The sequence below is a fragment of the Balearica regulorum genome, chromosome 14, assembly GCF_011004875.1.
Source record: "Balearica regulorum gibbericeps isolate bBalReg1 chromosome 14, bBalReg1.pri, whole genome shotgun sequence".
Classification (NCBI taxonomy): domain Eukaryota; kingdom Metazoa; phylum Chordata; class Aves; order Gruiformes; family Gruidae; genus Balearica; species Balearica regulorum.
This window is the reverse complement of record NC_046197.1, coordinates 19,731,070-19,743,666: the sequence shown is the minus strand read 5'-3', so window position 1 is coordinate 19,743,666 and position 12,597 is coordinate 19,731,070. Positions and strand designations below refer to the sequence as shown.

The following is a 12,597-nucleotide window of genomic DNA, read 5'->3' as shown; positions in this document are numbered from 1 at the left end:
CCCTGGCACAGAGAAGGGAGGAAGGCAGCAGCGTTATTAATTGGGATTAAACACAGTCACTCCCTATTCGCTTCTTCCTAACGAGGAGACCTGGGGGTGCAGCAGGCACCTCACTGGGAAGCTGCTCGTACTTGCTCTGGGTGACGGACCTGAAGGTACATCTGGAACTTGTAATGAACATCACTTTTCCTGCCAGCCTTGAAGGGGCTGTAAATATTTACACCCGGTACTCCCAAGGCTGATCCCATCTCATGCTTTGCGGACATGCCTAAGTACCACTGAGAAAACTACAATTGGTAGAAACTCTTGATGCTCAGAAGTTACCTGTGATCGTGCTGCTTCTTGTGAAGCAAGAAGCAATATCCTTCTACTCAAAGAATCCCCATCCTTTTATATAGGCAGAAACTGAAGGGCAACAGCCTGACTCGCTGCCTCTCGCAGCTTCATAATGAGATTTGCAGCAGTTGGTATTTTCCCACAAAAACTAAGTTCCTGGATTCACATGATCGGAATACGAGGCTCTTGGAAGGAAGCAGAATGAAGAGTCTTGCCCTAATGATTGTAAAGCGAAGCCTGAAAGTTTGAACCTGAAAGCCCCAACGGACTTAAGGTTGAAAGGCAAATAAAAAGAAGCTGAAATGTATAGTTTGGGGATCTTATTACTTAACACTCAGAGTTGGCTCCTTCCTGCGCTAACGACATGGGCAGGAAGCTGTGACAGACCCAAGAAGTGAGCCAAGAGCTCCTGATCTCTGTCTCTGCGTTGCTGAGGACCATCCCACATCCTTATGCAAATGCCATTTACTTAAACAGGCCTACGGTTCTCCACCGGTGATCTTACCCAACCGCTTTAGGCCACTACATGTCATAAACCACCTCAGGAAAACAGCTGCCACGCAGAGGCTGTTTGTAAACCCAACTTTCACACGATGCTCAAGTCAGCCACAAAATTTGGGAAGCCCCCAGTCGCTGACCTGAGCGCCTCAAACCCTGGTTTGAACCCGCCGCCGGGTGTTTCCCCTCGCAGGGTCGGACCCTCCCGCGTCGTGCTGAGCTGCCTCAGCACCAGGGTGACGTGCGGTAAAAACGACAGAGCAGAAGAGTTTGCAAACCCGCCCCGTCGCAGACGGGTCCGTTAGAGGCTGTTTGAGCTTCTGGCCCTCAGCTAGGGAAGGAGGAGGAGGAGGAGAAGCCTGCAACAGCAACCTGGCGGCCGCGTGGCCGTGGAACGGGGTGCAGGGGGACCGAGTGACGGTTCGGGCCCCGCAGCCCCCGTCGTGGGGAGGCGTAGGGGACTCGCTGGGACGTGCTGGAACCTCCTTACCGTTCTCGCCAGCCTCCAACATGCCCTGCAAGTACCGGAAGGATCCGGACTGCTTAGGCTCTGACACGGGCTTGTCGTAATCCTGAAGCATCTTGTAGACATCCGACTCCACATCAATCCCATTTCTGTTCCGGGGGAGAGACTTCAAGGGATCGAGGCTTTTTAAAAAAGAAAAGCAAGAAAGGCTGAAGTCAGATATAAAGAGCAATCACCGGCTCATCAGGGAGGTACTGAAACCTCCCCACTCCCACAGATTCAATTAGCACCTTTCTGTTCCCAGGGGTCCCCCTGTCCCAGGAACAGCCATCGTTAACCTCCTGCCCTGTTCCGCTCCCACTGAGCGACACGGCTAGGGCTGGCCCCGCTACCAGCTGCCGTCGGGAAAGAGCAAGCATTGTAAACTGCTCTGCCACACATGGAATTTATTGAAAAAAAAAAAAAAAAAGGGTAAACCGATGCGTTTCATTAATTATGTACGGCCAGGGGATCCACCCACCCCTCGGACCACTGTTAGGGCACCCGGCACGGGGAAAGCGGGTGCCGCGGCCAGGCGCGGGCACGGCAGCAAATCTCCTTACCGTCCCCAAACGCCTCTTTTGAAGTGAGCGTTTCTGTAGGTGGCTGCATTAAGAGATCCATTTGCCAGACACAGCCCACAGCTTTAATGAGAAAACCACCCCACGGGCTGCTCAGCACCGAGAGCAGCCCCGCGATTTCCCCCCAACTACGCGCTGACCTTCAGCATCCAGACCCGAAGCTGCTCCTTGTCCGTATGCAGCGCGATTGGGGTACGACAGACCACAAACAGTAATTTAAACCATTATTCCAGTTCATTCGATACATCAAAACATGAAAAGCATAGTTTGGAATCAAAAATATTTTGGGTACGTGTTTAAGCATCCTGCTGAGCGGAGACAATTCAAGTGCTGTTGTGCTTTGCTGAGGCCCCAGAGCACAGCACAGCTTCGTGGGAAGGGGCTCCTTTCCCTTTTTAAGGAGAAGGTCATCAAGGCCATTAGAAACCCAATAAAACCAGCAAGAGCCCTGAACCCCATCAGACAGCTTAACATATTTTAGCCATCATCTGACTCATTTTCTGCACCAGCATTATATTCATGCCCACTTTAAAAAAAAAAAAAAAAAAGAAAAAAAAAAGGAAAAAAATCACTTTCAAACAAAGGAAAAAAAAAAATGCACTTCCAAAGAAAAGCCAAAGCTCTGTTTTCTGGGAGTGACCCTCCCGGTATTCCCGGTGGCTGGCGGGGCAGAGCGGTGCCGGGGCAGAGCAGTGCCGACTTCTCCCGCGGCTGCGACGGAGGGGCAGAGGAGCCACTGCTGGGGCAGCTCAGGACCCATCTCCACAATTCCTGGCCAACCTGAACCCTCCCCGTGTGCCCCGAGTGCCTGTCCGCCCTGCTACAGCCCTCTCATACATCAATTCCCACGTTTTCAATGAAAAAGGGCAGGTTTTGACCAGCCCAGCCTGATCGAGCACAAATTCAAAGAGAATGCACTTCTGACCCAGTTCTGCTCAAACACCCAAGCTAATCTCCCTGCTCTTGGCTCACACGCAGACATCGTCAGACTTTGTTCTCGTATTTTTTGTGCGGTTCTCTTCTTTCCAACTTCATTAACTTTCCTGGAGCAGCACAGGGAATAAGCTGGCTCGCAGCGTCACTGAAATATGAATTTGAGCAGGCACAGAGTTCCTGAACTGAAAAGAAACTCTCTTTGCTCTTTGTATTTGATACAGACATTACTTTCTTGCAGAATATTTTGCCAGTCTGGAGGAACATAAATCAGCAGCAGCGTAAGCCGTGTGAAAGCATCGCTGTCCACAGTCCGCAACCTGGCCTGTCTCAAAGTCCGAGTTATCCACCCAAACCCTTCTTGGCTACACAAAACCTTTTTTCTTTCCTACGAGCATTATTTATTTCCCAGCCTTCCCAGACAGCTGCATTAAGCAGATCTTACATTTATAAACATCCCAGTTTACTGGGGTTAATTTTCTCTGCGGATACCTCCAGCTCCCAAGGCCAAGTGTTTGCTCCTGGGTCCGTGGCGGTGCGATCCCGACTCCGAGGAGGGCAAAACCCTCCATCCTGCCTTGAATATACACGTTGAAAAACAAAGATACTAACACCCACCCATGCCGCTCCCTGGCATTAATTCCAGCCTGGGGACCGGATCTGATGCTGGAAATCTATCCATCCCCGTTGGCAACGGAAGGATCTTGGTGGATCTGGAAAACCAGCACCCTCACCGAGATAAATGGTTGAGCATCGCTTCAGCATCACAACCTTCAATTCAGCGTTGCAGTTGCCACATACATACAACGTGGCCGTTTTGTTCAGAATTTGAAGTCTCCAACTTTTTTTTTTTTTTTTTTCTCCTTTTCTCCCACCTACCCTGGACTCACAGAGCAGGAGCTGAACCCCAGCATCCCCAGAGCACCGCAGCCTCAACGCGCCCCCCCCGAAACCGAGTTTGCGTGAACAGCAGCAGGACCCAGAGCGTGAGCCGTGCTCTCGTCCTACCTCTGGGCGGGAGCGATGTGCAGCCCGCTCAGCTGGCCCGGCAGAGCCGACTCGGAGCCGCTGTTGGCGTAGAGCCGGGTCGGGTGGTGGTGCTGCACGTTCAGCATCTGCTTGTTGTCCACGGGGCTGCTGCCCGTCCCGTGCGGCATCGGTCTCCTGCTCTGGGCAGGCCCGTTGTCCTGGAAAAGAAGAAAAAGCAGAAAACCCCCTGAGATTTATAGTTCTTAGTACGATACACGTGGAGAGGCTGCGTTGGGACGTGCAGTTTGCAGTAATAATATTTTATATGTACTATGGAAAAGAGAGATATGCAACAGGAAAAGGAAAACTCTGGCTTGACCTGCAGTTAAATCTTGCTGAATCTCTGCAGCTTTCCTTCGTCTCCAACCAAATGAACGTGCCTGTTTCTCCACAGTGAGCCACTACCAAGCATTCTGCATTTACTCTCCTGTAAAAGCATACTTGTTATTTCCACACAAAAAAAAAAAAAAAGCCTGCGAGTCTGCTTCTCATTTTGCGTTACATCACTCCGAGAGCGCTTATCGCTCTCCTGACTTCAGGGCAACCACTGATTTACATTAGCAAATCACGATAAAACTCAAGCTCTGCAGCTACGCGTACAGGTTGGGCAAGACCCAAAGAAAATACTGATATTTTCACTTACTCGCAGCTACCCTCGTCCACAACGATCTGTGTTTGTTTTGGGAGGTTTTCTCCCAAAATCAGATCAGTCATTTACAGTGTGCGAAACGCACTGGTCAAGGGTTCAGCTTGGTATTCATGTTTTCATTTGCTTTTAAAATCCTAAGGCAAACTACGGAAATCTTTTTGTCATATGACCTCAAGTCAGGAACTCAGATGCCATTAAAACGCAAGTTTTCCGTATTATTTTAGCTACAGAAAACATTACCTATGTGTTTTTCCAAAGCTTTGTTAGTCGGCCCCGCGCACACCCATAAATCCAACAGTACCTACCGCTAATCTCGCCACGAGCCGCCTGAGCCAGGCTTTACCCGCTTCCCCCAGCCCGGGGAGCGACCAGCACCCCCTTCCCCAGAGAGGGGCTAATTCCAGCTCGCGGGAAAAGCGGCAGAAAGCCGGGCACAGCCTAAGGACACGTTGCCGGCTGCCGCAATTTCCAGCCGTGCGAGTCTGAAACACGCCCGTACCGATGGAAGGGATAGATGTTTGGTAGAAGAGGCAGTAATCTGTTTAATCTGGTTTGCTCCGTTTCAGGGCAGATCCCCAGCGACGCTGCCTTGCACCAGCTTTTCAGTAGACTGAAGCTGATACAAAACCAAGCAGAAAAAGAAAACACCATCCTGTGAACAAATAACAAAATGCATATTGCGGAGCTCTAATACAAAGCTTACTTTTGACTAAAATAATCCAATAAATACTAATTGGAAACAAATGTCTATCACTGGTGCATAGCAGAAAACGCTGGTGCTCCCAAGCCTTGTAAAAATGAACAGCTAAGAGAAATAAAAACCAGATCCTGCTAGAAAAGATCTTGAAAGCCCAATCCTTCAGTTCTTTCTAAGGCAAAACTCCCATTGATAAAAACCAGGCTTAATTAAGAACTGCAAGATGGTGCCTTTGAGGGGTGGTTAGTTTTTTTGGTTTTTTTTTTTTTTTGTGTGCCACCCACTGAAAAACTGCAGACTCCAGCAAGCCCCTGGCACTTCCACTCCCTCGAAAGCCCCGGCAGGCACCCTGAGCCCCCTCGGCTCTGCTCCTTCCACACCGTGCACGCACACACATGTGGGGAAAGCTGCTTCCAACGTAATAACTTCAAATTATCTGTTAAAAAAGGAATTTCACTGCCAGGGATAATATAATTTTAACTGCTCCCCAATTTCTATTCTTTTAAAAAAAAATTATAACCAGGCTACGGGTTTGCAATTCCCAGATTTACATTATTATTTCAAGGGAAATAAAGAAAACACTTTCAACTGTGACACAGAGAGGAAAAGAAGTATCATAAATATTTCAGGGGGGGGAAAAAAAAAGCAATGGCCCGTGCTGGCTGGCAGGCCATTGGGAGCTACGGAGTTATGCTTTTAAAAAGCCATTACCGTTAATTACCGGTGCATCGGGGGCCAGGCGCACACTTGGTCCGAGGGAAGCGGCAGCTGGAGCCTCTGCCTGCAGGGCACAGGGCAGGGTCCTCTGCTCTTCTCCCCTCTCGCCCCGCGGGCTCCCCCGTTCCCGGAACGGCCAGGATCTTTGCCGGGGAGCACGGGGCTGGCGGCTATTTCTGCAATGAAAACCTCCTCCATCGCGGGGCCCAGAGACCATCATCTCCACGGACTTGCTTTAACCCCAGGTAGCTTGTAAAGCACTGGCCGCTCGGTCCCGTTAAGCTCGGCAATTTGTACATCAAGAGCGAACGTTGCTGTAAAGCTAAAACTTACTGCTGGGGCACGCTCCGAAAGGCATGAAAGCCCGGTGACGGAAGCGGGGTGTTTCAGAGCCCTCCCTGCACTGCTGAGCTGCCACCGGCTCCCGTCCCTGGGGGAGGAGGATGCTCGTGGTGGTGGTGGCAGCTCCCCGTGAGTCTGCTCAGCCTTGTTTGGAAGCCACAGGTGACCCAGCAGCATCCACAGGGATCAACGGGCTCCTCCCGACGGACACCGGAGCACTCCTGCTCCCCCAACACCTACCAGACCAAGACCATGGAGCTGAAGCAATGGATGTCCCTCAGCCTTTTCCACCAAGTTGTCTGCAGGCTTTGCAGAGCTGTGCTTCATGTCAAGGGCAGCTAATGGCTTTGTGGGAAAAACACAGAAAGGATTTACCCCTCTGAGAGCACACCGGTCTTTGCCTTCCTTGTCGCTCTCAGTTTCTCTGCTACACAACTTTCCTGTTCCACAAAAAGCTGTTCCTGGGACCGAGCTCAGTCTCCTTTTTCTCATCTCAAAAGCTGTTTCAGTCTTTTCCCAGGAGACCTCTCTGCAAGGCTTCGTGTTGTGCAAAACACTCATGCATTCGTTCTCAGAAACCTAGAACCAGATGGATTTCTTTCCCGTTCTCAAATTCAAGATCAGAAAAAATTTCCCCCCCTTCGGGACCTAATTTGCTTTTCTCTGCTGGCTTTTCTTCCTGCTTTTTATGGCCTCTCCTAAATTAAGAGGGTTTGCAAACCCTTCCCTAAGAGCTGGCCTGCGAAGTTTCACCGAGGAGAACTCTTTTAGCCTACGAAACAGAAACTCGCAATCTGTTTTCCCATGCTTGCCTTCTAGGACCATCAATCCCGAAGCGTAACCAACCTCCCGACACGCAGCATTTGGAGCTCCTGGAGCCCGGGCCTCCCCGCTCCTGGCGGACACGACTCACACAGCTGTCCCACACCAGATAAACACGGAGCAGAGCTAGAAAGGAGCTGTTTGAAGTCCCAGTTCCCGGGAGCAGGTGGGTTTTGGGGTGGTTTTGCGTGCGGCTGCAGGACAGGAGGGCAGCGCGATGCGCAGCCAGACCGACCTTCTCTGGTCACCACCTTGCTGGAGACCCCCAGCCTGTCCCTTCCCACGGGGGAGGGGATGAGCAGAGGAAAGGGGATTATTTGGAGGGGAATGAACCACAGCAAACAAACAAAGGTGACCTGCAGCAAAGCAAGCTCCTGCCTTGGCCAGCCCTCGCACGGCCTCGTCAAAACACCTCCTCCTCCTCCTCATGTGTTTATCAGCGCTGCACGAACACAACCCACGCCTTATCACGTACAGGTACGGGCTGCCCTTACCGATACAGCGTTTATATCCCGAGGAACTACTTCCAGCAGAAGGAAGAGGCGACATGGCCTACCGGGAGCGTTTCTCTTGGCAGGAGGTGCAGGGAGCGGGGGCAGCCGTACGTCCATGGCTGTGGTAGGAGCAGCGTTGGCAGCGAGCAGCGCCTCGCCCCGAGCTGCCGTAAGGATATAAGTGCCGACGAGGCACGTCGGGTTGGTGGCTGCACCTCTTTCCACTGACCCTCGGGCACCGACAGCCAGATGCCGCCAACTCTGCTTGCACGGAGCGGCATCGCCCTGTGTGCAGAGTCTCAAGCGCGTTCCTGGGTGCCACTGCTTATTAAGCTAGGAGAAAAGAGAAATTTAACTGGTTTTTGGATGCCTGACTTTTGTCCCCACCACACAACGCAGCATCAAGAGCATGAAAGGAACGATTTTCCTTTCATATTTAAGGAAAGGATGCTGAATGACAGGTTGCTTGGATTTAATCCTGGGAATTCCTCAAAGAGCCAGAAAGAGGGAGAGCTTTTTTCCTTCCTTCACCTACAAGCACTTATTCAATTTCTAGCAAGTCCCTCTGTTCCATGTCTGCTTATTCACAAACGTCTTTTCCCCTATATCAACTGAAGGTATTTCATTTAGCTACAGCATGAAGCCTGGACGCAGCCAGCGGAGCAATGTGCACAATCAGCAAAGTAACGAAGCTCAAATGCTTTTCACAGGACATATCGTTTCCAATTTCAGGAAACATATAGGGGAGCATTAAAAGAAGCAAGTTGAAGATTTCAACAGAAATACAAAGATACTCTGTGGCTTCACCACGCAGAGCTAACGCATGGTAACGAATGTGAAGATAGGCTTTGCGGGGTCGTTACGGTTGTGCCCTGACTCCACTGGAGTAGCTGAATTGAGACGCTTTCGTCCCTCAGGCTTTTTAGTCCAACCTGTAACAGGACAGAAAACTCAAAAATTAAATATTTCTATCAAGCTAATCACTGCTATCAGAAGCATTCCCGTAAGTAGGAAAAATGTGGCCAATTGGGAATTTAGAAAGGTTTTGAAAATTAGTCTCAGTCCCTCGCTCTTTAGGGGAGAGTTTATCATATTTTGAAACCACCTTTTGTGGAGTCAACAAAAACCATAAATTTCTCTGGATTTTAAAAATACACCAAGGCGAGCACGCCGTTTCAACGGCCTACTTAACAGGAATAACATTGGGATTTGAGGCTGGGAACAGTTTAACTCACGGATTTAAATCTAACCCATCTCCTGGCAAGCAGGAGTCCCCTGTGCTCGCCCCCTCGGCCACTCTCGGTACCAGCCGTGCTCTTCAGGAGCTCTGCGGAGCTGCAGGAGTTAATGGTCCTTCGCAGAGAATATGCTACACCAGACGTGATTTCTTACGAGTTTTGGGAACTCGCATTTGTATTCTGATACACTTCGGGGAAACACATCCAACCTTACTTTCCTAAAGTTTGACCATTTTGCTGCCTCAAGTCCTCTTTTTCTTAAGGGGGGAGAATTCTTTTTTTTTTTTTTTGCTTTTGGCAAAATGCCCTATTTTTGTCCTTCCAGACTTTTTAAAATACAAGTCTTTAGCTCCAGAGACCACAGGTTTTAGACATGGCTTTAGAGAACATCAGACTTCATGTTCTGATCCAAAGCATTTAAAGTTCCTTCACTTCACAGTCTTTTAAATTAGACCCTTGAAAGGCCAGAGAACCAAACAAAATAATTAATCTCATTTTCCGGACTACCAGAGATTAAAACCGAAGATTGTTAATTTGAGAGGCCAACGCTGACTCCTACGACTTCCGCGTCAGCACCTACCCCCGCGGCCTGATTTGGACGAGCTTGGAGCAACGGCAGCTTTGGCACAGCTGAGAAACCTTCCTCGGGAGCAGACCCCCAGCACAGAGCCGAACGCATCTCTGAAATTACACCCCCGAGCCCCAAATCCACCCTGAAGGCCCTTGCCAGTGGTGGGAGAAGATGTGCAGGGACGGGACCAGCAGCAGCTCTGGCTCCCAGCTGCAGTGGGGATCGCCTGCAAGATGTTTGTTTTCCTGAGCGCAGGGGAGCCGGTCCTGCTCTGCCTCGGAAACACGCGCTGCATCAGACTTAAACGGAGCTGAAGGTCTCTGACAGCTCGGCTCAGCTGAAAGCAGTTTTCTGTTTGACGTACGGATCCACTCTCTTCTTAAAACCAGAACACGGTCAGCGTCAGCTAGACGTTTGCTGCCAAAATGCTGAATTAGCTATCTGTGCACCAGGAGGTCAAAGCATCCCTTAGCCACGGGGTCACCTGGAAGAGGTGCCTCTTGCGAGCACGCTTGCTTGCTTGTGTCCGTCCTCCAGCAGCGGCAGGACGAGCCCGAGAGCTCCGGCTCCTCACCGGCGTTTGACTTTCCTCTCCCTCGCCCCGGTATCGGAGCCTGGCCGCAGTCTGCAGGGAGCCGGCCAGCGCTTCTCCAACCCTCTCTGCAATACGTGGCTACAAGACGCGGCCCTGGCATGGGTCCCTCAGCTTCCACCGCGGAAGAGAAGAGGGCAGAGTCCTGTCCCGTTTGTGTGTCACCACTGCCGTTATCAGGAGCCCGTCTGCCCCCATAGCTACACGCGAGGGAAGGTCAGCTTAGAGCGAACCCATCACAGTTCCTGCAAGGCTGAGCAGCCGTTTGAGACCTGTCCCCGCCGTGCCTGCTGTCCAGCGCCCAGACAGCCCGGTGATGGACTCCCCGGCTTCTCCAACGGGTGCCGGGCACCGCTGCCCAGGGAATGGGATTAGCTCAGACCTGGCAGCAAGAGAGAAGGATAGGATACGGGCAAGGATTTATTGTTTTAAAGCAAAGGTGCTATTTCTGCCTGTGGTTGCCTTTTCTTCTGACCCAGTCAGACTTTGATGACCTGATTCTGACCTCTCCTGGTTTTTTGTGGGTGAAATTTTACTGCTTTCATTGCTGCAAGTCCTCTTTCTTGCAAACGTGACGAGCAATTAAGCCTGAAAAACTATCCTAGCACATCCTGACACCCAGACATATCCTAGCACATCCCGACACCCTCGAGACTGAAATTCAACCTCTGCGCAGAAGACAACTGCAATACAGCGATCCCTTCCTCGCCTCCCCCAGCTTTTCAACAGCCAAGACAGTGCTTTGTCTCTGATAAACTGGTTCAAAAGTCCCAGCAATGGAAATCGTATTACTAACCCGCAGAGAAGCTACATGGGACGGATGACACTGTTTTCATTTGAATGCAAATAACAGATTTACACTGGCCGGTGTCGGCAGAAGCGGGATGGATTCTCCAGCTCACCGCCTCGAAGGAAGTCCCCTGGCAAACCCTTATGTCAAAGGCTGTCCCCAAAGCTGGGGGAAAAGGATAAGTTTTAAAAGCTACACACAGAGCACAGCTCAGACGTCCTGCTGAGATGCCGGTTTTACAGACTAAGCAGACTTCAGTCTAACTTTAAAAAGCTCTAGTAAGTACGATCCCACTATTTAGCTCCACTCAGAAGATTAACAGGTAAGAAAAAGAGGTTGGGTGTAGTTTGCTGAAGCTGGATGAACAGCGCGTGTGGGTTATTTTCTGAGATGGATTTCAAATATTCTGCCAAGTTCCTCTTTCAGCGTATTCCACGGTCTGAAGAAAAACTTTACCCATCACGTTCTGCTTACTACGCCCCTTTCACAGTCATCAGCTAAACACCAAATTCATTCTTCAGATCTAAGTAAGAGACCAAACCCTTAAAATCAGATGGTCTTTTAGTTAAAAGGCCGCAGACAACGTTCACGTGGAACACGACTCAGCCCAGTGCCTGGCCGAGCCCCAGCCCGCCCGCGGCCCCAGGACCCCCCGTACCCCGAGAAGCCAGGGCTGTCAGCACACAGCGGGCGACATCTCGGGACAGAGGCTCAAAACGAGCCCCATGGCCTCGTGCCGAGCCTTGGACATGCTGGAAAACACCCGTGGGTCACGTCCAGGCGGGCAGAGATACAGCCCCTGCGAGCATTGCTAAGGCGCGCTCAGCTTCGTGGCCTCAGGCCCGGCAGTCAGGCTCGTTTTAAAGCGCTTATTTCTGTATCGCATTCTGCCACTTCTGCCAAAACCCCTGCAAGCATAAAGCGTTACACGAGAGCCTCCACTGCTTTCTGTTTAACTGTTGTTACGGCAGGGAACCATCTCCCACCAGTGTGAATTTCCAACCACAAAACCCCATTTCCACGGGCAAAGCACACGCCCCTTTACGTACCGCAGCCTGGCTTTGTTTTTCAGGAGTAATTCCGTAAACACGCGACTCCAGGAGCTGGGGCCTGACCGAAAGCACCCGCTGCCCTCGCCCCAGGCACCGCAGAGCTGCTGACACCGATGCCAGGCTGCGGCTCACCCCGCCGAGCGCGCCGGATCCGGAGCGACGGCACCAGAGAGGTAAAAGCTGAATGTTTCCTACTAACTTGAAATGATTTGTCGCTTTTGACAGGGTTATTGCAACCTTGACAAGACTTATCCGAAACATATTTGCATGGACAGGGAAGTTTCTAAATAACATGTAAATGATGGTTGGGAATATCTTAACTTCCAGGAGGAAGATGTCCACCCCTTTCTGAAGGAATAGACTCGTGAGAAGAAGCTCTGTGATGTAAAATGAAGTATTATTTCAAAAAGTGTTTTTAGGGTAAGCTAGGAAGATATTCTAGGTCTATATTTGCACATGCACACGTTCTGCACTGCGTAACATATAGCTTGAGCACAGCATACATCTAACCCAGGGACAATCCCTCACAAATAGAGGGAATTAAGCTACACAGACCCTTCTTAAGCAGCAAGCACCTTTCCACCTCGGCGCGGTCACGCTGATGGCCACCGGCACCCAGCGGCTCGGCGAAGAGCTTCACCCCCCAGGAGAAGCCACAGCCCTCGTGCGACTTAAAGGGCTCAAGAGGGACTTGAGCTGCAACGCCACGACCTTATCCCTTAAGCTACCTGGCTCCCCAGCAGTCTCTTAA

General features: G+C 50.9%; 1 protein-coding gene across 1 annotated transcript in view; it reads right to left on the bottom strand.

Moving 5' to 3' along the window:
• Positions 1-12,597, bottom strand: part of PDLIM4 (PDZ and LIM domain 4) — a 52,039-nt gene that overhangs the window by 6,770 nt on the left and 32,672 nt on the right. The window contains exons 4-5 of the mRNA XM_075766683.1: positions 3,862-4,040; positions 1,325-1,482 (exon numbers count right to left, since the gene is read on the bottom strand). Coding sequence (XP_075622798.1) covers positions 1,325-1,482; positions 3,862-4,040 — 337 coding nt within the window. The remainder of the gene's footprint in view (positions 1-1,324; positions 1,483-3,861; positions 4,041-12,597) is intronic.